The sequence below is a fragment of the Rhinopithecus bieti genome, unplaced genomic scaffold (assembly GCF_001698545.2).
Source record: "Rhinopithecus bieti isolate Rb0 unplaced genomic scaffold, ASM169854v2 scaffold_37505, whole genome shotgun sequence".
Taxonomy (NCBI): domain Eukaryota; kingdom Metazoa; phylum Chordata; class Mammalia; order Primates; family Cercopithecidae; genus Rhinopithecus; species Rhinopithecus bieti.
The window spans coordinates 796,923-824,906 of record NW_016815797.1 but is presented as its reverse complement, the minus strand read 5'-3'; the positions used below and the strand labels follow the sequence as shown (position 1 = coordinate 824,906).

Sequence of the window (27,984 nt, the reverse complement as noted above, 5' to 3'; positions counted from 1 at the left end):
CAAGTTGGTAATGAACATTTACTGAAGGCTTTAAGAAATTAGTTTTAGGCCGGGCGCGGTGGCTCAAGCCTGTAATCCCGGCACTTTGGGAGGCCGAGACGGGCGGATCACGAGGTCAGGAGTTCGAGACCATCCTGGCTAACACGGTGAAACCCCGTCTCTACTAAAATACGAAAACTAGCCGGGCGAGGTGGCGGGCACCTGTAGTCCCAGCTACTCGGGAGGCTGAGGCAGGAGAATGGCGTAAACCCGGGAGGCGGAGCTTGCAGTGAGCTGAGATCCGGCCACTGCACTCCAGCCCGGGGCGACAGAGCGAGACTCCGTCTCAACAAAAAAAAAAAAAAAAAAGAAATTAGTTTTAAACATAAAGACGGACTCTAAGATATGATAAGGTAATTTCAATAAGATTATATCAAATCATACTTCAAGATGATTAAAAATATTACAGTACTACCCAAGTTATTAAAGAATAAGAATAGTATAATGTACTCTTCACATTACTGTCTTTGTTAATTGTTTTTCTAACAGCAAATGAAAGAGCTCAAATTTTGCTAAGTCAAGCATTCCATTTACAGTACAGTTCTTTTTAAAATATGCTTGATAACAAAGTGTTAAATACTGAATGTCTTACTTTTTTGTTATGAAGAAAGGAATGGTCAAGCATGAGATTTATGTTAGATCATTTGTACACAAAAAGAAACTGCAGTAGATGCTTGTTTCTCTTAACCCTTATGTATCAATAGTTTGGCAAAATTCTGTTGAAATTTCTTGTCATAAAATGTCAGTGGACTTACCACTTGAGAATAGATATTTGCTTGTATATATAATACTACCATTATTAATAGAGTTCAAGTATTCCAAATGTAAGGATTTTTGAATCTTATATTAAATGGACATTACCAATTACTAATTATTACATTCCAAAGTTCCCAAGCTGAACACTCATTCTGCTCAAAACACAACGAAATGTTGCAGGTTGCATTTCCCAGTATTTCACCGGGTTGTTGAATAAACTTATTGCACTGTATAAAGATTTCTTCATCTTTGGCACTGTTGGACAGAAGTCATTTACTCCCACTCTTGCAATTGAATTAGAATGAAGGAAGATTATCTGTTGTAGTAGGAAAAAAGAAAGGATTAAAAATACCCAGTAAATGTAAACGGAAGATACTCTGTAGTCACCATTTGTTTGTGGGTTTATTCCTCTGTTTATTTTACATTGGCTTGAAAGTATTTCCAGGTAAAGTAGATGTACTCACTTATGCATGTTAAATACTCATTATAACAACTCAAACTCATGTGTTGTACACAAAAGTGTTGGGGAAGGACTCCTGCCAAGGCCCAGAGCATGCCCAGCTAATTTTTGCATTTTTAGTAGAGATGGGGTTTCATCATGTTGGCCAGACTGGTTTTGAACTTCTGACCTCAAGTGATCCGCCTGCCTTGGCCTCCCAAAACGCTGGGATTCCAGGCATGAGCCACTGTGCCTGGCTCTGCCTGGTCACATGGGTCACTGTCTCTGTCTCTCTCCAGATAGATCGATCGATCGATAGATAGATACATACATACATACATACATGTTTACATATATATAATACATATATATTTTTTTAAATATACGTATTTATGTGTATATATATATGGTTACTTCAGTGCCATATTTACAATAATGAATTTAAAACATTAGAAATGATCAGAAGAATGAAATTTAATGCTGCAAGAATTAGGCTCACAATATGATTGTGAAGAATTATTAGCTGGCATTTTCTGTGACCAAAGGAGAATTTTTGTAAGTTGTTTTATAGAAAGATCTATCAACATCTTAAATGCATAATTGTAATATAGCATCAGTAGTTGAAATCAATCTTATGTACACCAGTGGACAAGTCACAATTTTATAGGCCGTGTACATGTCTTTTCAAGTTAAATTCTTACTCAAAAAGTATGGTAAATAGAGGAACATTCCTTCATTCCCTTTAACAGCCTTTCTAATTCCTTCTTTGGCCTTTTTTGGTAACAGTGAGATTTCTGGGAAATAAAAGCAATCTACTTCACTGACAGCGTTTTGGTATGCTGAAGAGAAGCCTTTTGCTGGCCAAACTGGTATATCTTCCCTGGCTGTTGTTACCTCTAGATTCTGCCTTTATGTCTTAGTAAGACTGATACGAGCCCAATCATGAAAATTCTAGGCATTGCTAAAACATTTAAGTTTGGTGTTCAGTCCCCCAGCTGCTCAATATCAGTGCAAGGTATAGTTTACCATAGTACTGATCTCACGGGGAATGAAAACCTGCTGGACATCAGTGTGTTTACTTTGTGGGCATTCACTGAAGTGTATGCTTATGACTTGTGTTCTTCTGTTTATGTTACAATTCTATTCATTTAATTAATGCTAGCAAGAGTATAGGTAGATTTAAAAGAGACCAGAAGCTGGAAGCAGAGTTGTGGAGCAAATTAAGCAGAAATGACATCAGGGAGAGGACAGACTCAATTTGTAGCCACTGGCTAAACAGACATCCAAATGCAGCATTTGGAAAAGTCAAAGCAAAAGTTGTCACCTTGAGCTTAGCACCTGCCTATATTACATTCATTTTGATGGTTTGTATCTCAAAGGAGTACAGTGAACGAAACTCGTTTAAAGATACATTGGAAAGAAAGAAGAGGCAAAGTGGCTTGATGCCCAGTTTTGTTCTCAAGCTCCTTTGAAGATGAAAACTTTTGTTCTTGGGAAGATTTAAGTCTTTATTAGATTCTCCAAGAAATCTGTGACCCCTCCCAGCCAGTTAAGAGTTGTCAAATTGGAAGGAAAAGATTTCTAATAATGAATAACAACAAACGACAAAATGGGAACTCATGATGCTCCAGATGGTGACATTAAATTGGTTATATACTGTATTCTGGTTGGAATGTTTTAAAAAAACATATACATGTCTATCCTGGCACCACACTGAAAGCGAAAATACCGGGAGCCTAATCCTCTTGCTGTGCCTTGAGAAATGTTTCCAGATCAAAAGGACACGTGACCGTGCTCCATGTCCTCCTGACTAGTCCTGCCTCTGCAGAGCCACCCCTGCCCTAAAATCTGAAATTAACTGTGCCAGTGGCTTTGCCACAATGTCCTCAGCAGTTTCAACAGGAGAAACCAAAAGATGGAAATGGAGCCTGAGCTTTCTTGCGACGCCGATGTAGAAACCATTCTCCTAAAGCTCTCCTACTTGTTAAAACACCTCATGCAACCTGGAGAGTCATTATGTTTGAATCACCCTTGCTGCTTACTTGGTCTTTGCTTGAGGTATGCTAAAGTGTGTTATAAAAACTAAAGGAAATACTGATACCTACTGAATACAAGTAGAATGTTTTACCTGGAGGTATTTCAACTCTGGTAATCCTGAAGGGATTTTTTTTAGTTTATTGTTTTCCAAATGTATTTCTCTCACACGTGGTATGTTAGCAAGACTCCCATTTTCGATATCTGTGATTTTGTTGTTTCCTAGGCCCAGCCTAAAAATGACATAAAATGCATCAAGTCTTACACAGATAGTTAGGTGTGATAGAGTTAGCTGAAAACACCACAAACTAGTTAGAATATAAGCCTGTCCTATTTATATATATGTTCAGACAAAGATATTTCACGACTTTATTTAATAACCTATTTTCAGTATGTAACAACCATCTCCCAGTTTTGTCAGAAAATTCTTTAACCTAAATTTAACAAAAGGGAAATTTGAAAAGTCATTTTCTTCTTTTCACTTGATTTGCCCCTATCAGCAGAGGTGGTAATAATGTTGGTTATTCTTTTTTTTTTTTTTTTTTTTGAGACAGAGTCTCACTCTGTTGCCCGGGCTGGAGTGCAGTGGCACGATCTCGGCTCACTGCGAGCTCTACCTCCTGGGTTCAAATGATTCTCCTGCCTCAGCCTCCCGAGTAGCTGGGATTACAGGCACCCTCCACCATGCCTGACTAACTTTTGTTTTACCATGTTGGCCAGGCTGGTCTCGAACTCCTGACCTTGTGATCCACCCGCCTTGGCCTCCTAAAGTGCTGGGATTACAGGCGTGAGCCACCACACCCGGCCAGTGGTGGTTCTTTCTAGTTTTCCCTTCACACTCTTCAGTTCCAGCAGCAGCTGGCTAAACAGACAGTGATCTCTACCAGGGTCCCTGTGCACATTCTCCAGGAGGTATCATTCTAAGTTAAAATTTTGGGAATCTTTACCTTTGTAGTTCTTTGTATCGTTTAAAATCTTCAAGTTCCACTGTTGAAATTTTATTGTAATCTAAATGAAGCTCCAATAAAGTTGGTGGTAAGCCTAATAAGAAGAGAAAGATGTATGTTAAGTCAAGTATAACCAAGCCCCATTGACTATTTGTTTACTTTTCAAGTTTCAGATTATGGATTTAGGCAACTTTTTAGGTACTTGATCTTTTTTTTTTTTTTTTGAGACCGAGTTTCACTCTTGTTGCCCAGGATGGAGTGCAGTGCTGCGATATCGGCTTACTGCAACCTCCATCTCCCAGGTTCAAGCAGTTCTTCTGCCTCAGCCTCCTGAGTAGCTGGGATTACAGGTATGCACCACCATAACTGGCTAATTTTTTGTATTTTTTAGTAGAGATGGGGTTTCACCATGTTGGCCAGGCTGGTTTCGAATCCCTGACCTCAGGTGATCCACCCGCCTCGGCCTCCCAAAGTGCTGGGATTACAGGCTTGAGCCACCACACCCAGCCTGATACCTAGTATTTATTAACTTCTTCTTATGGTAAAATTGTAACCATTCATAAAAATAGAAACTAGTATTATGAACCACCATGCTCAGCTTCAGCAGTTATCTCCATTTTTCCTATCTTGTTTCATCTCCTCTATTAATTATTTATTGACTTGTTTATCTGTTTTTATTCTGCCACATTTCTTTTGCTGGAGTATTTAAAGTCAAATCTTATACATAATGTCATTTCGTCTATAAATTCTTCAACTGGATGTCTGTAACTGATAAGGTCATCTTTTTTTTTTTTTTCTTTAACATAACCACCCTGTTAATATCACATCTAACAAAATTAATAAATTCTTTACTGTCATCTAATATAGTAAAGTTTCCCCAGTTGTCTCAAATATGTCATTTTATAGTTGATTTGTTCAAGTTAGGATTAAATGAAGTTTACAGAATACATTTGTTTCTTATCGTTCTTGAAATCTCTCTTAATGTACAACATACTCCCTCCTTTTTTCTCCCTCTTCTGTTGATTTATTTCTATATTATTAATTTGTTTGAGACACTCCTTTTGTGGATTTGACTGACAGCTTCCATGTAATATCATTTATCAGAATCCTTTAACTTCTTCCTGTGCCCCGGTAGTCAGATCCAGAGATGCATTCAGATAGAAGTAAATCAGCTTTTCACCTGAAGGTCTTAGCATTCATGCACGATTGTTGCCTAGATCCGTTCTCTCATTAGGAATTGGAAAACGGTGACTTCCTGATGTCATTCTTTATGGATTTATTAGTTGGAACTCTTCTCTAAAGAATTTTCTTTCATTAATTATTTGGTTGCTTTGTAAGATTATTTTTATAGAAAAGGCAGCAAAACTTGATTGTTTCAAGTAATGAATTCATGCAATGCCCGGAGGTGACCAGTTAAGGTTTTTTATATGGTTTTTTTTTTTTTAAACACGATTATAAACATGGATTTTTACTCTATTTGATATGTTCGGGTCATTGCAGTATTTATTCTTCCTTTTCTTTTTTCTTTTTTTCTTTTTTTTTTTTTTTTTTTGTGGCAGGGTCTCACTCCGTCACCCAGACTGGAGTGTAGTAGCACAGTCTTGGCTCACTGCAGCCTCCGCCTCCCAGGTTCAACTGATTCTCTTGCCTCAGCCTCCCAAGTAGCTGGGACTACAGGCGTGCACCACCATACCCAGCTAATTTTTGCATTTTTAGTAGAGATGGGGTTTCATCATGTTGGCCAGACTGGTCTTGAACTCCTGATCTCAAGTGATCCGCCTGCCTTGGCCTCCCAAAATGCTGGGATTACAGGCATGAACCACTGTGCCTGGCTCTGTTCTTTCAGTTAGCAGTAGTTTTGTGTAAACTAAGTGTATCTGTAGTACCCCCGCACATGGCAGGTGCCCAGTGAATAATTATTCCTTCTCTTCTCACGGGGCATATCCTGACCCCACTCTCCCCAGATGAACTGAAGCTGGAATAAAAGGGACTGACCAGAAGATTCCATCAAACCTCATTTTGTTAGCCCTATATACAAAGTATTATTTGTTAACCCAAGTATCTGGTTAGCTAGCTGGAAAATGCTTTCCTTGTTTCAACTCTTGATGAAATATTTCCTTTCTATATTAGCAATAAAGACTGATGAAGATAATTGAAACATCCTTATGAATAGCAACAATAGTCTTCATGACTGAATTTATTTTGATTACAGAATCTACTTTGAATTTTAAAATAAATAAATTAGGGAGCAGAAAAATAATTCTTCTAAACTGAGAAGGTTCTAATTTCTTGAATTGTGATTAATTGAGCTTAATTGTATTTATGGAATGATTATATGGACCCTCCAGTATGTAAATAAAGGTTCTGTCCTCAAAGACATTATATTCTAATTGAGCAGATCCATCATACATACAAAAATCACTGGAAAAATAGCTGATGCAATGTGCCAGCCTATTCTAGAATAGGTTGTACAAAGTCAGAAGGGAGAAATCTCTGGGAGAGGACTTGTAGAAGTTGAGGGAACTGTTGTGTCCCTTAGGAAATGAGGAAGGTAGGTAACCAGAGAGAAGAGTGAAGTGTAGCCTCTAGGGTAAACGAGCAGAGGTGTGAATTTGGCAGAAGCTCAGTAACTGCTGACAAATGTTAGCACGCTTTTGTACCGGAATTTCTATTCCCACCCTGTCTTCAAACAGGTCTCCCTTCTTCCCCACACAGTATCATTATGCAGTAGAACTTCCTGAACGAATAGGAAAGAAGACATTTTCTTCCTGTCCACATGATAACTTCTTGGGTCTGGTGAGGACCCTCAGGATATCTACATCCTTTAATCTTGCCACAGAGGGTAATATTGACTGGATTATGCCATGCAGGCAGTCAGCTTTCACAGGTTAGTGAATTCTGAATGTCAAAGGGATTTGAAGGAATAGTTATTTAAGTTGAGAGATTTGATTCCAATTTAAATTTCTAAAGATTCCTTTTGGCTTTGAAAGAATCTTGAAAACTTCATGAGAAGTTAAACCTTTACTTTTAAGATACACTTTGAAATATAAAGAGAATTTTGCAGTGTAGAAAGTCTTCTGGTGTGAACATAAAGAATGGCCATGCCAGGAGATGCGGCCTGGAACAGCAGCAGCTCCCTCCTCCAGCCCTGTAGGCTGCCCTCCTCACGTCCCTCTACCTTCTTCTTTTCCTTGTCTTCACTCTCCTTTACTGGATGTCAGCTTCCAGCATATGAAAGGGATTTTATATGTTTAACTTATTGGATAGCATTTGCATTTTTTGTTTTTCTAAAATGGGAAGGTAAATGTAACATTTTGGTTTCTTGTAGAAAACATCCACCTCCTTTAAAGCTAGACTAAGATGGTTTTTTGGATTTCTATAGTTCTGAATTAAACTGTTGTGTTCCTGGATAGAAAAATTATCTTTCCTCTTTTACTTTAGATGATCTTTAGGTGACCTAAGTAAAAGGTCACCTCTTGATTAATAATAACAGCTTTACTATGTCTTTTAAATTATCTGTGTATGTTTGTTTTATTGATCTTCTGGGTCAGCTGAGTAGATTAGAGGGGGTCGTGATGAAGTTGCTGCTTTAACTCATGGATACTGAAAGACAGAGTTGTTCGAAAGTAAAAATATGTTGTTAATCATAGGGGTTATTTTTGACCCAGTTAGTCATCAAGCAAAGAGAGCGTGTGCCCTTGCTGGGAATAAGGAAAGCAAGACTTTGAGCAAGAGTTCCAAGAAAGGCAATCCTATGCAGCTAATCATCAGACAGGGAGCTTGGAAGTAACGGGTTAGAACACTGGTCATCTGGCAGACTTAAGGAGCATTCTACTTGAGGTGCTAGCATTGGGTCACACAAAGCCATGATAAAGAGCACAGTGCTCATCTTGGTAATGATTATGTCACAGGTGGTCACTTCCTATCTGCTAGATGTTGTCCCCAAACCTTTCTGTGTATTGGTCCATTAATCTTCACGGTATACCTGGGAAGAAGCTGGATGCCATTCCTGCCAGAGCTAGGGGCTGCCCAGTCTGGCCTCATAGGCTCCACCTCAAACTGTGGCTAAATGCCTGGGGACAGGGTCTCTTGCCCCATCTATCTTTCTCTGCTTTCTTCCGTATAGAATTCCCACCTCTAACAGGTACTTCACAGAATGGCAGGTATAAATGAGTAAATGTCAGGAAAGAGAAGGAAAATTAAAAGTTCATTGCTTCTTAGTGTTTATTCTTAGTGGAGTAAAAAAAAATTATGGCTTAATTCTGTCAGGAAAAAAAAGCACTACATATGGCATTTTATGTGTGTGTAGACTACATTGACCAGATTTACTGGTGCAAGGATTTCTAGTTATAGTGTATACTGCACAGTTTCCATTATTTGATTTAATCGTTACTGAAAGGTGACAACTTTAAAATACCGTATCTTAGATAAAGTAAATACAAACCTTTAGGAACTGAGGTCAGTTTTGCTTCTGCAATTCTGATATGGAACACCGTCACCCCTTCAAATGCCCCTGGCTCTATCCCATTATTATCAAGAGGGTTTGCACTCATTTCTGTCGGAGGAGAATGACATGACTTAGCACACATAGGTTGTATATAAAGGAAACTCACAGTGCAGAGAGACACATCCCAAGAATGAATATCCCAAGAAGCGTGACCTTCGTCCTTTAGGCTCATTCTTACTCAGTATATCTGCTTCTGTCTATCTACTGTCCTTTCTGTCAGCAACAGAAAAATACTGCGTTGTATTATGTAAACTGGAATATATGAGAAGTTCACTATTATTCACTTTGAATTACCAAATCAGTGACATTTTCACTCTCCTCCATACATGAGCACAATTAAGGTTTTGTTATTATAATAGTGCATCAAAAAAGATCATCCTTCATATAATCCAAAATGCTTTTATTTTCTGTGTACATTTTGTGTCTTAAACTTTTTAAAATTGTAAGTCAATTATAAATTATTGTTTTGTCAGCAGAAATATAACTTTGAAGAAATGCCAGTAAGTGAGGCCAGGCACTTGGTTGAATTAAATGAATAAATGAATTAGTATTATAGGTTATGAATTTTGAATGGATATTATAGGGAGATGGCATGGTTATATGATGGGTGTTAGAAATCAGGTAGAGTTTTAAATATAAGACAAAAAATTCCTCACATCGATAATCTTAAAGCAGATAACCAAATGTTAGGTGCACATTCTAAATAATATCCGAACTAATTTTGTATATTATATTTGAGTAGCTTATGCAATACATTAAAAATACTACCTTTAAATAAGAATAATTTATATTTTATTAATTAGGGTCTGGTCAGAAACAGAAACCACGCTAAGTCTTTCAAGTTTTTTTGACATGGACGTTTTGGCCTATGGTCACCCAGGCTGGCGGAGCTGCAGGTGGCACAATCTCGGCTCACTGCAACTCCTGCCTCCTGGGTTCAAGCAATTCTCCCTGCCCTCAGCCTCCACCGAAGTAGCTTAGATTACAGGCGGCCGCATCATCCATGCCTGGGGCTAATTTTTGAATATTTTTAGCTTAGAGGACGGGGTTTTACCATGTTGGCCACGCTTGACGTCTCAAAACTCCTGACCTCAGGTGATCCGGGGCCCGCCTTGGCACTCCCAAAGTGCTGGGATTACAGGCGTGAGCCACCAAGCCTGGCCTCAAAGGAGGTTCTTGAGGGAAAGAGAGACAGTATTACAAAGGTCATATTTTCTTTAAGTGCTAAAAATTTTGTTGGACATTTTAATTGATTTATAAATGGCTTATCTAGGCAAAGATTATTATATTCAAAAATTAATTTTGGAAATTATTCTTAATAATGGCAATAAAGTGTTCTATATCTGTTTGTTATAATTTCAAGATGTCCCATTCATTTGAAAAACTTACCTAAAACATGTAAAGCATTCATTCCTTTGAATGTGTCCTTTTGTATTTTCTTAACTTTATTTTCATGAATTCTGAGTTCTGCTAATGATTTGGGAAGATTAAGTGGTATTTCACTTAGTTGATTGTGGGACAAATATAGCCTTCGCAACTTCTTTGTGGTTAGAAAGGCTTTTGGGTGAATCTTTGTTAGCTTGTTGTTGTTCAGGATCAGACCCTTGATCAAGCATAGAAAGTTACACAATATTAGGAAGTGGATTTGATTTACCAGTATTCTACAGTGATTAGCCAATCATGAAAATCAGTATAATTTATATCATTGGTGTACTAGATCACCCATGTAAAAAATTTCCCAGCCCAATCTAAGCTTTAAAAAAATTTTTACTAATGAGTTAGAGAAGTGCAGAGCTATAATAATTAATGTTGTGTCATTGGTTTGGATAGAAGTGCATCTTTTAAATCTTTGAATAGATAATACATTCATATGGTTAAGGCTTCAGCCTCTACTCAGCCTCCTATTTCCCTTCAGGGAAGTGACCAACAATACTATCTTTATCTTATCTTAAAATCTATTTACTCTGCAAAACTATGTTTAGTGCACACCAAATATACTTTTGCATGATTTTGTCTACTTTGAAAACCTCACTTCTTTCATATTTACTAATGTTTACCATTTCTGCCAGAACAGAGACCTGAAAGGAAAAATCTCCTACAAAGTACTCTCGGCATTCTGGCATATTTTACATATTGGGGAGATAGTAATGGATCCTGAGAAATGACTCAATCTCTTATCAGTTTTTTGGATATTTCTCAGGGCAGTAAGACAGCATCCTCCAGAGGGGGTCTAGTAACTCCAGAGAGTAAAAAGAGCTCATACCAGTGTGAGTGTGCTCTCTGCTACCAAGTCCTTTGCAACATGTCCAAGGGTGCATGGCTGCTTGGGTGACCAGCCATCTCAGTCTGCCCAGATCATGACATTATGGGATGTGGGGATTTCAGAACCAAAACTGGGAATGTCCTAGGCAAACTGGGACATGTTGGTAACACTGATAACGATTTGCATTGCAAAATGAACATAGCTCAGTTCTTTACTCATTGCCAGATTATTCAGAGAGAATTTTCTATGTTTACCAAGAATGATGACAGGTCACTGAGCGTCTTCAGGACCTTTCTGTCCCTCTTTACTAATCCAGGTCATCTGATTTTCTCAAGGAGCAGCTCTAGATTCATTCATTTTATGATTTTGTTCTCAAATTCATTTCACAAAAATCTCCCTTTGTTTCCAGACTGGTTTAATATGCCTCACTGGTATTACTCATATTGTTGTTGTTTTTCCATGGCAGAAATACACATTTTGGTTGCTCAGTAAACTCCTTTTATCTGCACGTTTCCTCATCTCACTCTTGGCCCTTTGTGCTTTCCTTTTCTCACCCTCCGGAAATTCCAGATAGATCACTATTGCTAAAAGTTTCACCAAGAAAGGGTAAGCCTAGGAGTAGAGGTGAAACTACATTTTGTTACCAACTGGTAAAATATCCTCATTTCTGAGTGTGTGATGCCAACTAAAAGTATCTTCTCTTTTCCTTTGGTTACACTGAAAAATGAGGCGAGGGGAATTTAACAACTTGGTGGATCATCAAGATGGTTTGTGAATCCTCTCTTGACTCCATGAGGTAAATTTAGCTGGAATTATTACTCTCCTTTTAGTGAAGAGGAAATGCATAAAGTGAAGAAAGGTGACTTGCCTATGCCACCCAACAAGTGAGGGTTAGAGAGACCCCACCACAAAGTGAACCTGTGCGTCAATGAGATCCAAGTCTAGTGCATTGGGCTTTTGTTAGTTTGTTTTTCCTGATTAAAACATGCAGTTGTTGGAACTGTGTAAAAGGAAGGAAAAGTAATACAAAACTGTGTAAGAGGTTTTGCGCAGGACTAGTAAGAGCCGCGCCACATGGTGGGCTGCCCTGCATGGTGAGCTAAGTGATCCAGTTAAACTGCACTCTCAGTGCCGACTTGGTGATCACAGAGCCTCCAATTCATCATTAACAAACAGTGTAAGGACAGAAGATGAGAAGAGCCTACCCATTCAGTAGTAGGACAGTGATTCATGCCACATGTGTCTGATAATGGCTGGAAGTGAGCTGGGAGGGCTGTGAGTGTGTTCAGTGATTTTGCTCTGACTGTATCATCCTTTGTGTAAGAACCTGAGTGCCAAATAAGCACCTAAAACATAACAGAGAATTTGTAGAATGTCTAAAATATAGTTTGAGTCTCCTAAAAGACATATATAAGGTGATATTATAATTATATGAATGTTTTGTAATTATATGGTATACCCACAATTCAAGTATAAAGCATTTTATTCTTCTTTTATACTTTTATATATATTTTTAAAGTACTTTAAAAAGTGATTTACATTCGTACACCCGGTCAGCCGGGTCAGTCTGCTAATAGTAGCTTGGCAGTAATACTACTTAACAGCTGGGGGCTTCCCCACCATTGCTCTATACCTGATATGCATTTCTCAAAGAAAATCAAGTAGGTCTAAGAAAGATCCTGATACCTTTTAGTTTCTCATTTCCTGGTGAATAACAAGAATACATATGGGCTAAGTCCCTGGAATGCTCCTAAAATGTAATAAAATAATGATATGACAGATTTAAAACTTTCATAGCCACAGTATTAAATATGCCATTAGTTATTATTCTTGTGGTTATCTAAGCTGAAAAGGGGTTGAAGAAGTGGTAAACACATCAACAGGCTGTATTTCCAACTTCTGATGGTAGAATAATGGCCTTGCCATTCTCCCAAAGATTCTGTGGCCTAAAGTTAGTGGGTGGACTGGGTGAATCCTCAGTGGAATCCGTTGTGTCATTTCTGATTGTCTTAGTGTTTTAGTGAGACCTAACTTATAAATATACACCTTTCTAGTTGCTCTTTTATATTGATATGGAGCCTTACCAGATCTGAGCTGCCTACACACTTTGAAAGTGAAAAGAGCAGACAAGGTGCTGGCTACCTGACAGTGCAGTGTGAGAGCTGGATTTTGCAGGAAGGCTTGATGCGAGGATTGAGCATCCCTCAGTCTGCCTTAAGTATGATCAGCATACATGCCTCGATCCCAGGGTGACATGGAGGAAGGGATGGGCCAGAGGGTCCACTGCACTGACCCAGGGTGACGGAGGCTTGGTGACCCCTCATCTCTCAGCCACAGGAACAGAGCCAGGCCTGCATGGTAGCAAGGGGCTAGTATGGTTATGGTATTTTCTACCCTGTTCTCTTAGTTTTAGCTTACCTAGAGATGACAGACTTTAAATTTGCTTTCTCCAGCATAGCCTGAGAGTGTGGGGAAGTGGCCTGGAATAGCCAGGCCTGGCTTACCACCTCAGACGATACAGAACCAGAGCTCTTCCGCTAACACCACGCCGGAGTCAGCGAGGCTGGAGCTGTGCTGAAGGGAGGTGGTGATACTTCTACAGCTGTGGCAGGGGAAATGAGGCGCTCCTCCAAACCCAATTTCAGGCTAAGTCAGAAATTGTACTTGCTAAAATCTAGAAACTTCAAAATGGTTTTTTGGTTTATTTTTGTTTTCGAGACAGGGTCTTACTGTGTCACCCAGGCTGGAGTGCAGTGGCATAGTCACAGCTCACTGCAACCTCTACCTCCCAGTTAAGACTACATGCACCACCACCATGCCAACTAATTTTATATTTTTTAAAGAGGTGGAGTCTTGTTATGTTGCCCAGGCTGATCTCGAACTCTTGGGCTCAAGTGATCCACCCGCCTCAGCCTCCCAAAGTGCTGGGATTATAGGCATGAGCCACCACACCCAGCCCAAAATGTTAAACGTGGAAGTAGTAATCTTTTGAATCCTAGAATATTAAAATGATACTAGTATAGTACAGAAAAATTCTTTTCCTCTTTAAAGATCCAATAAAGAAGCCATACGTGTATGTATTAATCAATCAGATATATTCTGTGTGCTGCTGTTAGAGATTTGTGGTGTCTTCACACATTCGGGTAGAGACTTCTTACACTGTTTGCTAATGATTGCTGTAAGGAATTGTTTTCTTGTTCATTTTAATGTATAGTGACCGTTACTACCTGAATAGATTGTAAGCTTATTTGAGGACCATTAAGCTCAGCCCACTGCCTTTTACATGGCTATTATTTAATAAGCATCCATTGAATTAGACTATTAATTGAATGAAATCTGTAATTTTTAATTGACTAGAACCCTGTTGAATGCAGGGATTTTTGTCATTCTTTACATACAGAAAAGTAATACTTGTTTATGCTAACATAGTATAATTAATCATTATAGCAAAGATTATATAATTAATCATTATAGCAAAGAGTTTTCACTTAAATCTTTGAAAGTATGAGGATATATTCTTACGTAAAGCGAAGTGAGTCCTTTAAAATCATTTTCTTTGATTTCCTTAATTTTATTGTTTTGAAGATCAACCATTCGAGTATCAAATGGAATGTTGGCTGGGACTGAGGTCAAACCTTAGAAAGAAACAAACATATTATATAGTAGAGAATCATGCTGAAGATGAGATTACTAATATGGTAGAAACACATTTTTTTAAACCCATGATTGTCATCAAGTTACACATGACTTAACAGTCATAACAGATGACAAAAAAAACATTGTTTTGGGGGAAGACCTCAGGACCTTTTTGAGTAACTTACTAATTTTACAAGGTGTCTAGATTGGTATAGCTGTCACCACTCATCCCCTCTAAGGTGGAATAAAAGGAGATAAATTGGAGCTTCCCTGGTGGCTGTGAGAAGGTGATCAAGCACTGAGGTGCATCTTCTGTTGATGTACCTTTGGCTGAGGAATATTAGCTTTCTTTGCAAATTTTCAGGCTGTTACAGTGCTAAATTGGAGCATATGGGTCTTGATAATTTTTCCTTCTTTTTTTTTTTTTTTTTTTTGAGATGGAGTCCCACTCTGTTGCCCAGGTTGGAGTGCAGTGGTGTGATCTCGGCTCACTGCAACCTCCACCTCCCGGGTTTGAGCAGTTCTCCTGCCTCAGCCTCCTGAGTATCTGGGATTACAGGCGTGTGCTACCACCACAAAAATACAAATTTTTGTATTTTTAGTAGAGACGGGGTTTCACTATGTTGGTCAGGCTGGTCTCAGACTCCTGACCTCACAATCCGCCCGACTGGGCCTCACAAAGTGCTGGAATTACAGTTGTGAGCCCCTGCACCCGGCCAGGTCTTAATCATTTTAAGAAGCCTTAGAAAGTTGTGTTTAGAAAATAGAAAAATTAGATTTTTTTCATGTATATTACCAAAAACTTTGCCACCCATTTCCTTTAATTAATTCCTCTAATTAGTTATAAATTGTTTGATTTCCACATGCTGATTCATACATAATTCTTTTTTTTTTTTTTTTTTTTCTTGGGACAGTCTTGCTCTGTAGCCCTGGCTGGAGTGCAGTGGCACCATCTCAACTCACTGCAACCTCCGCCTCCTGGATTCTAGTAATTCTTCTGTCTTAGCCTCCCGAGTAGCTTAGGATGTGTACCACCATGCCTGGCTAATTGTTGTATTTTTAGTAGACACAGCGTTTTGTCATGTTGGCTAGGCTAGTCTGGAACTCCTGGACTCAAGTTATCCTCCTGCCTTGGCCTGGATGTCAGTACACTTTTGATAGAACCGTCCTCACTCCTGAAGTATAGTCATTTAATAGCCAAAAATTGAAGAACTGAAAATCTAGTATTTGAATATCAACATTCTATCCTACAGCTCTGTGTACTTTTCCTTTCCATACTTTAAAATTGGCCAAGCGTGGTGGCTTACGCCTGTAGTCCCAGCACTTTGGGAGGCCAAGGTGGGTGGATCGCTTGAGGTCAGGAGTTGTAAGACCAGCCTGACCAACATGGTGAAACCCCGTCTCTACTAAAAATACAAAAATTAGCTGGGCCTTGTTACACATGCCTGTAGTCCCAGCTACTCGGGAGGCTGAGGCAGGAGAATTGCTTAAACCCAGGAGGCAGAGGTTGCAGCGAGCCAAGATAGTGCCACTGCACTCCAACATGGGTGACAGAGGGAGACTCTGTCTCAAAAATAATAATAATAATAAAACAGGCCGGGCACCGTGGCTCACGCCTGTAATCCCAGCACTTTCGGAGGCCGAGGCAGGCGAATCACGAGGTCAGGAGATCAAGACCATCATGGCTAACACGGTGAAACCCCGTCTCTACTAAAAAATACAAAAAAATTAGCCGGGCGTGGTGGCAGGCATCTATAGTCCCAGCTACTCAGGAGGCTGAGGCAGGAGAATGGCGTGAACCTGGGAGGCGGAGCTTGCAGTGAGCCGAGATCGCGCCACTGCACTCCAGCCTGGGCGACAGCAAGACTCTGTCTCAAAAAAACAAAACAAAACAAACAAACAAACAAAATAATAATAATAATGAAATCAAATTGACACTCAAGAAATTTAACTCTGTGGGAAGAAGAAGGGGGTTAACTTGATGAATTAGCAAGGTAGCGGGGCAGTTCTGTTTGTTAGAATAGATTAATTTTGCCATTTTTATGAACACAGGAAATTATTTTGGTTTTAGAAAATGAAGTGGAAGTCTTATAGGAAACTGGAGGTTCTACAGAAGGGATGCTCCTGGTAACACAGATTTTGACAAACCTACTTCTGCCCTGCCCCTGATGAAACTGAAGTTCTGAAAAGAGTTTCATCTCCTGAGGGAGGAAGAGTGATAAGGGCCCAGACCCTCTTTATGGTCATGTTTTGGGGGAGGTAGGGTGGTTGCGGCAGCATGCTGATGGCATGTCTGACTGTCACAGATATTCTTAGGTGGATTTTGTTTACTAGAGTTTTTTCAAAGCTAAATGTTCGGAAGAGTGTGTGATGGGAACACCAGATTCCTGCCGTGAGGTAGGTTGGGCTTCTCAGGTCTTTGGTGACAAGTGTGTACTGGAGCAGTTTTATGCAGTGTCTCTTCCAGGGTCTAAATGTTGGAAGCATATGACTGCTCTGCCGTGGCACATATGGAGGCTAGCACGTGGGGGTGGTCTGCACTAAAGATAAATGTGTCCTTATTCGCCATCTTACCCAGAACCAACCCAGTTTACATCTAGTGGAGTCATAGCAGATACACATATTTTTATCTGGAATTTTGACTTACAAAGTGCTTTAACATGCACCCACTCTGCAGACTGATAGTAGGTAATGTTTTTTCTTGTCTGAGATGCAGTTTAGTACAATAGTACGTTCTTATATTCCCTAACTAACCTCTTCTCGCACCCACCATCTGTCTCAGCTTCTGCATTTCTTGTTCCTGCTGCTCTTTCCACAGTCATTCTGCATGAACAAGTTTTCTCAAACAGTACTTGCATCTTAATCTCTTTCTCATGATAATTCCATAGGTAAAGCGTAAGACCCATTTCTTTCCTAGCCTATTTCATTAGACTTTACTAGTAAGTCTAGCTCATATTAGTCTCCCCTTTTTCTGAATGCTTTTTGTTTGCCTCTCATTTTGTCATATAATGACAAACTTCATTAAGGTCTCTAGAGTAGATTATTATAAGCTTTAACTCTTGCCATGAATGCTATGGCAGTAGGAAGCAAGTCTAATGCTTTTCAAGACATCTGCTCATACAGACTCATGAAGTGACCCTGATGGGCCGTCAGCCCCTGAGTGGGAGTTGTGTGCTAGACCTTGGCCTCCACAGTGGGGTCAGTCTCAGCTGTCCCCTCTTGGAAATAACTGAGGACAACAACTCTTGATATGCATTACCATCATGTCCCCTCCCTGAACAGGGCATGGGTGTGCTCTTGAGTGCTCCTTCATTAGAAGTATTAAAGAAAATACTCAGCAAAGAATTATAAATTTTAAAAAGACTTTATCCACTTTTTTCTTAGGCAGTTTTAAACCCAAATTGTTAAAAAGCAAATAAAGCATTATCTTTAAAAGGTGTAGATTAGAGATTTCACAAGCTTTTGTAACTCGTTTCATTGTTCTAGACACGCAGCTTATTTTGTTATCATGGAGTTTTACTCAAAAGTACAGTCTCAATCTGCTAACACCCTGAGATAGAGCTGCATGTGATGTCCATTCTCTCTGAAGGGAATTAAAATTAAATGCTTTGATTTAACTGGGGAAGAGAAGGAAATGTTCTATGTACAACATTCCCTTAGTTTTCCTCTGATTTTCTTAATTTTAAAAATAAGTTTGGATGTACTTTGGGGTTTGCTGTACTTTCCACCTGAAAACTTAAATGAAAAAAATTTTGTACAATCAGTGAGATTATTTTGAAATTTCCATGAAGACTTTTCCGTCCTTCAGATTGTCAGAATAGCATTATTATTCTTCAAAACAAAATTGGCTTATATTCTTACCTAAATCTGAGCAGTGTACAACTCGTGAATAGCACTGACATCCAAATGGACACATTGGAAACAGATCAAATGGGAAAAAAGGGATTCTTGGCTCTCTTGTTGGAAAAAGAGAGTTGTCCTCCTCCTCATCATCATCATCATTATCTGTGTCTTCCATATCCTTCAGCATCATATTCTTCAATGCCATGTGTGAAGGGCTAAAGAAGGGTTTGGCAGAGCACAAACCCAGGAATAATAGGAGCACATACTCCTTCATGGTGTCTTAGTGTAGATCGGTCTAGGACTAAACAGAAATTGGATATTAAGTTTAAATGGATATAATTCCCGCATATATACATTACTCAGTTCCGGCAAGAGTGCAATGAAATGACATTTTGTCCATTGCTTAGCTAATGTGAGAGTAAATTTATAAAGATTTTTGGAAGACAATTCAGCAATGTGCATTGGGAACTCTAAAAATATCTCTGTTTTTCAGATAGTAATTTTACTTTTTGGAATGTAGTCTCAGGAAACATTTCTAAAGTGCACAAAGATGTTCATCACAGAAGTATAATAGCAGAAATATTTGAGACAATTACAATAGTTAAAGGGGAATAGTAAAATAAAAGAGTATATTTATTCCATGAAATATTTTGGAACCCACAAAATGCTTGCAAAGACATTTTAAAATATGGGATATTATCTTTTGTGAAATAAAAAAAAGCAAATATAAAAAATCCATAAACTGTATACTTACAAACACTCAGAAACAAACAAAAACAAACCTGGCAGGAATATGCCTGATTGATGATAAACTCTGGTTACTAGAACCGTAGATGACTTGTGTTTTCCTTTCTCCTTTAACTTTCATAATGAGCAATGAGTATTACCTTTACAATGAAAAAGCTAATAAACATTTTAAAAACAGAAACAGATTATCTTACCTAACTCTGTATTCTCCAAATCTTTCTATTGCCTTAATGTATTCAGTGTCCCTGAAGGAGGAATGTCTTCATTGTCTCCTTAGACAACATCTGGAATTTTTCCTTAACTGATTTCTCTCCACCTTTCCCAACCTCACTCTCATAGTTGGTCACTTTTTCCACAATTGGTATGTTTTTCCTTCTAATCTGTTCCATTGTCTAGCATTTGATCCAAACTGTCTGATGTCCAGACTGTTCTTTCTTACTCATCTTTCCACTGAGTTCTGTTTGTTTGTTTGTTTGTTTTGTTTTGGGGGGCCAGGTTGTTTTCAGCTGCATTTTTAAAATGCACACGAAACAGAACTATACAAACGAGAACCTTCAGAGCATCGATTTATTGCCATATTTACATATCATAATTTTTAAATTGTCATCTGTGAAATGTGTATATTCTCATAATTTTAAATTGTCATCTGTGAAATGTGTATATTCTTCAAAAATTTCAAAAATTAAAAACATGAAATTATTCAAAATAGATGCATCCTAGAGATACTCGCTGGTGAAACTGAGTCCTGGCAAGAGGGCATCCACTCACCATCACAGCAGAGGGCTCCGCAGACCCTAACAGTCCACCAGGCTACGGTCACCTAAATCGTCCCCCAGGCCTGCCATTGCCCGCCATTGTCCAAGTGCCAGAGAGCAGCTGAGCTCCAAAAGACACATAATCAGCCGGGATTGGCCCAGCCTCAGGAAGACCTACCCCTCCAAATCCCAACTGGTTACAATTTCCCAGAACCAAAAAATCAGCTTCAGCATCTCTCCACGGGCCTGCTTTTTCCTGGATTTAAAAATCAAGAATGAATTCATTAACTTAATTAATATCTTCATTTATATGTGGTATGTCTTTTTTAATCACCAGACAAGGGCTAGAATGTCCTACTGTCATTAGTTATTGACCTGATGATTACTTAATTCCTCATATGCTCCAAAAATATAAGTGGTGGCATGAACATTTGCCCACTGGGTAGCTGGATGGCACTGGTCAGGTATGTGTGATATTCCTGTGATAATCCACACTAATGCTAGGAAAGAGATTACGGGACAGATCTGAGAATGGCAAGAGTTTTTTATATTTTAATAATCCTATCCTGATTCCCATTTCAAAACTAGCCCTAGCCTCCCATCTGTACACTGCTTTGTGGAGGTGTCAATTCAGATGTTATTCTAGACTCATCCCTCATAGGAAATGAGGTGTAAAGAGCTTAAGTGACTTGCCCAAAGTCACCTACCAAATATAAATGGAGCCAGAGCTAGGGCTCATGTGTCCCAACTCCCTGTTCTGTGCTGCCTTCTGCTCCAGCTCATGTGGGGGGACTCAGTTATTTTATCCAGAAATCTCGTGGCTTCATGAGCATACTCTGTCATTTCTTGTTATCTAACCAGTATACAAATTCCTGTCCTGTATACATCTGTACATAAAGAAGCACCTGTGTAGCTTGGACTGGAAGGTAGAGAATAGAATGATTGTGAGGTCAGATTTGTGCAGTACAGGGTGAGAGATTGTGCCGGCAACACAGGGTCCAGTGGCTTCTGTTGGAGAGCCCCAGGTGGAAATCACCAACTGTGGCTGACCACTGTTCTGTAGCAGGTGTGGGGTGTCCCTGCTGGCAGGCAGGTTGATGTTTCGTATTCCAGTCATCCTGGGAATCCTGTATGGGGTCCTGGTAAAGGTTACTGGGGGCTTCCTTTTCAATATCACTTTGTCCGTGGCACATTGTCTCTGTGCCTTGGCTGGCTGTCTAACTTTGACTCATTATGTGTTTTGACTTAAGGCTGTTGGGTGGCTCCTGACTCCTTAAGGTTTAGTGCCCAGCTTTGCCTCAACCTTCAAAATACTCATTCCCTAGAAAAGTCAGCTCTTGGTCCTTAGCTAAATCAAAGTTGGCCCCTGATTCCAGTTTATTCTGTAACATTCTTGCATTACAGCTCTGTCTTCTAGGTGCACAGCTGCCCTTGACCTTGTCTGACCTTGGCAACAAGAAGCTATAGAATTATAATGTCATTTGAGGTCCTGTTTCTGGCTTTCTTTGAGGTTGCTGGAGTTATTCAGTGGGCATTTGCCAAGCACCCACTGTACCCCAGGCAGTGTCACTTGTCGAATTCTGAATCTCTTAAAGTAGAGCACACCTTCCTCCCCATCCTCTTCTCTCCCTCACTTCCCTACTCAGAAATAAAAAACCCACAACTCCTGATCAACTACTGTCAGGTAAATATGAGATCGTAAAGTTAACACTTGAATGTCAGGTGCATTAATAGAAAAACTAAAAAATAAAATGCCTAGATTAGTAAATAGACAATGTAAACCTTATATACTGTGACTTATGGGGTAGGAATAGGGGTGTGGGGCTTTAACGTTAGATGTGTGGTACCCAGAGCTTTGAAAGTAAAATTCTTCACCATGTCTGTCTATGCATAACCCTCAGTTTACTGTTTGAGACCAACAGAACTAAAGACATTTATAAAAACATATATTCACATGAAAAAAAGATTGAAATAGAATATACAAACCTGGCAAGAGGGATAATGGGATTATAAGCAAAGCATTTTTTTCTTCTCATGCATAGTTTTTTAATTATGTTGCTTTTAAAATATTTTAAATGTCAGTCTGCCAACAGAATTTTCTTTGCTTTATTACTACATATACTGCTGTCTTTTCCTACCACTTTTGGTAGGAGTTGGTATAATCAAAGGTTTCCCATACACACTATTCTCACCTATCTCTAGCCAAAAGTCAAACAATAGCACCTACTTGGGAAATTGTTTTGGGGTTCACAGTTTCTTGAGGCTTAATCATTTTTGTTCTGGTCAATGGGAAATGAAGATAAGGTTATTTTTTAAGTTGGTTGATCTGTTTTGTTTGTTTTTTGGGGTTTTTGTTTGTTTGTTTGAGATGGAGTCATTCTATCGCCCAGGCTGGAATACAGTTGCACCATCTTGGCTCACTGCAACCTCCACATCCCAGGTTCAAGTGATCCTCCCACCTCAGCCTTCCAAGTAGCTGGGATAACAGGCATGTGCCATCATGCCCGGCTAATTTTTTGTATTTTTGTAGAGACGGGGTTTCACCATGTTGGCCAGGCAGGTCTTAAACTCCTGACCTTAAGTGATCCACCCATCTTGGCCTCCCAAGTGCCACTGTGTGAGCCACTGCACCCAGCCTGATTGTTTTAGTTTAAGTGTTTTCCCATAGAATCTTTGAACTATATGGACTTCACGTTCCCAGTCTGGACCAGAAAACCCTATTTAACAGATAATATATCCAAAATGCAGAAACCAAAAACTATGGAACTTAAAAAAAAAAAAAGTAAAACACCAGGAATCTGTTAGAGATCCAAAGTGGGGTGCCAAGAACACATCGTGGTGTTCCTTGTGGCCTGGCAGTGGGAGCAAGGACTGGCCTCGGCTCCTTTGCACACCACATAATGGTTTCCCAGATGCCTTCAGCCTCGTGCCACCGTCAAAAGAGGCTTGCACAGTTGCCTGAGTTGAGGTTCAGGATGAGGAACGGAATCACGTGTGAGGAGCAGAACTGACAGTTGAGAGGAGAAGGAGAAGGTACACAGGGCAGGGAAGGCAGGGAGTGGAACAGTAGTGGGCCTGCTTTTTTCCACATCCCCGCCTCAGGGCTGCTGACCAGCCCCCTAGTGGCATCAGGAGAAGCATTGTCTCTCCTCTTTTCTTAGACTGATAAGTTACTGCCTTTAATCAAAACTGAGGTAAAATGAAAATATGAAATGGAGACTTCTGCCTGCAAGTTTTAGGCAGTAGCATTATCTGTAGTTAGTTGTTGGGAAGCATTTCAGTTGCTGAGCTGTGGAGGCAGCCACTTTTATATAGCAGTTGGGCCCTTTCCTGGAGAGTAAGAGATGGAGACCTTTGAAACAGGAGTTCTTCCTGGTGGTGAAGGTTCCAGAACATTTGGAACAGGGAGCATATCCACGCTGCTTGAATAACTCCAGGGAGAGGACACTGCCTCAAGGCAGCCTCTTGCACAGTTGCCCATCCATGGCTGTTAGGAAAGATTGTATATGGAAACTCAAAAATGCCTTCTGGAAAATTCATTTCTCTCTGCTAGTTCTGTCTTCTGTTAGCCTTATACAATTAATCTAATCTTTTGCATTCTTTTATCCTGGTTGCTTGCAAAGAAAAAAGGCCAACCTTGATTCCATGAGGAATTTGTTATTTACACTTTTTACCTGAGTCTCTTGCTGCGTCTCTTCCACCACCTTGTTAATAAGTACAAGTTAAGGATAGGTCCTAAACCTCCCCCAGTTCAGTGTGCAGCTGTTTACCAATAGGAAAATAATGGAATGTCTAGGAGGGAAAACTAGATAGCAGTATTTTTTTCTTATTATACAGAAGGAATGTAGAGAATATTATATGTCATTTAAAATGATATGACTTTTGCTTGTTTTGAGTTTATGAATGAGGTATAACCTCTGTTTTATTAGTTTTGGCAGTGTTCAGATTATTCTATTTTTAAAACCTTTAAAAATATTAAATCTTCTCAGGAATACTCAATATTTCCCTGATTTAGACCAGTTTTGCCAGTGTTTTCCACTCATGGAAAGCTTTGGATTTTGGTTTCAAGTCTCTCTTAATCAGAATACTATTTGGAGTATTCTTCCAGTGCTACCGCTGTTACTAATAAATCATAGCAGCCTAGAGCTAAGAGAGGCCTTTGAGACCTTCCCCCCACGGTCGTCTTTTACTGAGAAAAAGCTGAGGCAGTGAGTGTCCAGAACTGGCTGGAGGTGGTGGAGCTGAGGGCTGGCCTCCTCACTGCTTGTTGGTTGTGCTTTCCACTAGACTGCATGTCCTTCTAAATGGATTTTAATCTCATAGTTACTTCCAGACAGTAAACAGACTTTCCTCTAGAAAAGCCTAGTTAAGGAGGTTTGGCCAAGGTCTTAAAAGAGTTCATAACATATGGACTGGAAATATAGCTTAAGAAACACATAAGCTTTCTTTTTTCCATTTAACTGGTCTACAAACTTAGAATGGAAAGTTTGTCTAAGTGAAATGGTATTTCCTCTCAGACACTATTATTAGGTAAATAAGTCACTGTGCTTTTAAATCCCATGTTTAAAGGCCCGCTTGGCAACTTTTTCCCTTGCTTTAAACATGCCTATCAGTTCACAGGTACCAGTAGCAGATTTCAGTATATAAATGTAATGTAACGTACTCCATCTATTTCACAGAAGGAATCCAAACCAAATTCAGATATAATCAGGGCACAGCCTTGTAAGCTAACAAATGAGTTAGAAGCCCAAGCATGCATTTGGAAACTTATTCACAGCACCATTTGTTCATGGATACTGATAAAGGTAGCACTTTCCTTAAAGAGTAGTTAATTTTACCTTAGAAGTATAACTAGCATTCTGACGAAGCATTCTGGCTGTTTTCCTTTTATACTAATTTTCCCTTCACTAATTTTCCATATGTCTAGCAACCATGCTACTGTCTTAAAAAACAAAATCTCCTCCCTCTCCATTTTATGATATTTCCCACAGTGCTTCAAGACTTGTACTTGTAAAGTTAATCGTTTTTGTCTCAAACCTCAGATCAGTTATCAGAATATTTGTTTTTAATTGAGTAGTTGTAACAGAAGACTATATATCCTCTGTTCTTTCCACTACTACACTATACTCCTTAATGCCAAAAAACAAACTAAAAACATCAGGATCCTTTTATGTGTGTGGGCTTGTGCTTGATTTTTCTTTCTTTTTTTCTTTCTTTCTTTTAACAACTTCATTCTTGGATTTAAACAACTTCATTTTTAGGGAAATATAACCCCCTCAGGTTCTTTATGACTCAGTCCCTACACCATGTTGCCACTGTTTCTTGGGTGCCACACCTCTGAATAGATTAACATGAAAGAATGCTGTGCACTATTTTGGTTACTAGGGAGTAGAATATTGAATACATTGCTTAAATTTTTTAATCTAAAATTTAATCAGAAATTTACTTTGAGAGTGGACAAAGGAAATCTTTGAAAGTGTTAAATTCTGACTGTATACATGCTGTGAAAATTTCCTAATCTTTCATATTGAATATAGTGCTAGCTACTATTGCTAATAAGTATTCTTTCTTGGAATTGTATAGATTTCCCATTTAAACTTTTCAGTGCCATTTCATTTATAATAAGGAGACATTTATCAAGGAAAATATTGAATATTCAAATGTATAAGTAAAAATACATTTCAGTAATTCACCGACGCATTTTAAATACACATTAGAAATATCTGTAAATATTGAAATAATATATTACTGTTTCATTTCAATATAGCTGTGATACCCCAAACTTCATGATCACTTATTGTAGCAAGGTTATTTCCTAGATAAACACACAGATGTTTATTTAAATGACTTAAAATCAATCATGGTTAACATTTATGATAAAGCATAATGACAGGTTTTCACTTAGCTGAAAAAAAAGTCACATAATTATATTTAAAATAAATTCATTATAGATAAGACATAAAACTAGAATAATTGTAGGTACAAATTTAGGTTTGTATTTAAATGCTGATTTTTAAGAAATTACAGAGATAAGCTTTGGACTTTATCATATGATTTATAAGCATTTATTAGTAACATTAATGTCTCCTTAGTACTGACTATAAAGTATACATTGGTACATGTAAGATAGACATGAAACATACCTGTCAGAAGAGAGTAGTCCTCCTAAAAGTAGAAGTTATCCTCCATGTACTACTTATCTATAATGTAAATGTTCTCAGACACTGTGTAAGATGAGGAGGTATTACATTTAAAAGAAAAAAAACACCCTTCAACACAATCCTGGTGTGGCTGCACCCTGGGTGATACTGGAATAAACTGCTCCCACAGATTAGTCCATGTTAGTACTGAGGAGCAAGATTAAAACTTGTTACTGCTCATGTGTTTTCCATCACTGTTTGTATCGTAGCCAAGACTTCTAGCTAAACTCTAGACGTCTACTGGAAGATTCTGAAGAAAAAAAAAAAGTTTAATAATGCATGGCAACTGGCCATTGAAAGTGCAGTCGGAGTCATTCAAGAAATACCTAGTTTTAAAAATATAAGATTCTTAAGTGAATGACTATTTGTAAATTACAATTTCAAAACTTACTCAACCTGTATAGACTAATAAAATATTTATCAATCTGAATAAAGGATACCAACATTACTGAAATATATACCCAAACTTCAGATGTACCTGAGAAAGAACCATGCCTTTTTTTTTCTTCTAATGACTGTAGCTATTGCATTATGCGTACTTCTCCAGACTTTTTTTTTAAGCTTTTGGCACTGCTATAGGCATGTCAGGGAAACTGTGTACGAGGCTCCATGAACTGCTCCCTGGACTCAACATATGTGATATAACACAGCCACACATGCATGTCCAAGTAACACCCTCTTAGGATGCATACAACTTTCCCTTTTCAAGAGAATATTAGCTGTGGCCTCACTGACGTTTAGGGAGACTTAGAGCAGGGAAGATGCTATTCCCTGAAAAAAAATCATTATTTGTACTCCTTTTTCCACTCATCCCCAAGAGACTGCCCAATTCTATATCAACTAAGACCTTCAAGAGACGACAGTTTTCTTTTCTTTTTTTTTTTTTTTGAGATGGAGTCTCGCTCTGTCCCCAGGCTGGAGTGCAGTGGCACGATCTTGGCTCACTGCAAGCTCTGCCTCCTGGGTTCATGCCATTCTCCTGCCTCAGCCTCCTGAGTAGCTGGGACTGCAGGCGCCTGCCACCACACCCGGCTAATTTTTTGTTTTTTTAGTAGAGATGGTGTTTCATTGTGTTAGCTAGGATGGTCTCGATCTTCTGACCTCGTGATCTGCCCGCCTCGACCTTTCAAAGTGCTGGGATTACAGGCGTGAGCCACCGCGGTCGGACTGAGAGGGCAGTTTTCTAACCTTAGTGGCAAGAACTCATTGTTGTAAGTGACCCTGGTGGATCTTCCCAACTGTTGTAAAGATTTGGAGGCCAGTGAAGAGCTTTTCCAGTGGGTTAGAAGACTTGTTGTCTCCTGTCATCAAGAATCTGACCATCGTTTGTTCCCTTTCTCTAGAGAAATGGCACACATTGTGTTAAGCAAGGCAGCTACAGTCCTAAAGAATACATTTGCCTCAGATGTGCACAGCAGCTAGCTATGTGTTCATCCTCCCCTCGCTTAAATAAAATACTCCTCCTTGGACCTCTAAGCTGACAGTTCCAGGCAGCTCGCTAGTCCCATTAGTGGACCTCAGTGTAGCTCAGGCCCCATCCTAGCCCTGTAGCACCTTAGGGAATGCCACCCTCCTGTTTGGTTTAGAATGCTCATATTCTCATTTATTCAAGTGTATTTTAGTTGCAGATGTATCTGTTAACTGGATGAATTGGGAACATCATGAAAATATGAACTGGATTTTTAAAATCTTTGTATCCAGAGCATCTAGTGTTTGCCTAAATTCCTTCAGAACACAGTCATAAACAGGAAGCCCTTGGGTCAAATTCAGTTTGTCTTGCACAGTGTTTTGTTTTGAACTGTTTATTGAAGTGTATGT

General features: G+C 39.1%; 2 protein-coding genes across 4 annotated transcripts in view; one reads left to right on the top strand and one right to left on the bottom strand.

The window, feature by feature from the left end:
* The window catches only part of CENPP (centromere protein P), a 279,336-nt gene that overhangs the window by 126,963 nt on the left and 124,389 nt on the right, over positions 1-27,984 (top strand). The gene's annotated exons all lie outside the window — the stretch shown is intronic.
* ASPN (asporin) lies at positions 584-26,371 on the bottom strand. Its single transcript, XM_017853696.1, has 8 exons — positions 26,110-26,371; positions 18,483-18,765; positions 14,508-14,620; positions 10,112-10,325; positions 8,660-8,770; positions 4,216-4,309; positions 3,363-3,501; positions 584-1,111 (listed from the first exon to the last, which is right to left on the bottom strand). The coding sequence occupies exons 2-8, from the start codon at positions 18,736-18,738 to the stop codon at positions 914-916; spliced, it is 1,125 nt and encodes a 374-aa protein (XP_017709185.1). The 5' UTR covers positions 18,739-18,765; positions 26,110-26,371; the 3' UTR covers positions 584-913.

Bases quoted from the DNA above. Each gene is read 5' to 3' on its own strand.
- ASPN (XM_017853696.1), bottom strand. From the start codon at position 18,738: ATGAAGGAGTATGTGCTCCTATTATTCCTGGGTTTGTGCTCTGCCAAA. The intron at 14,621-18,482 runs GTAAGAATATAA...TTTCTTTCTAAG, and splicing joins TGTACACTGCTCAGATTTAG to GTTTGACCTCAGTCCCAGCC. The intron at 10,326-14,507 runs GTAAGAATATAT...TGCTTGATCAAG, and splicing joins AAGGACTCACTTCGCTTTAC to GGTCTGATCCTGAACAACAA.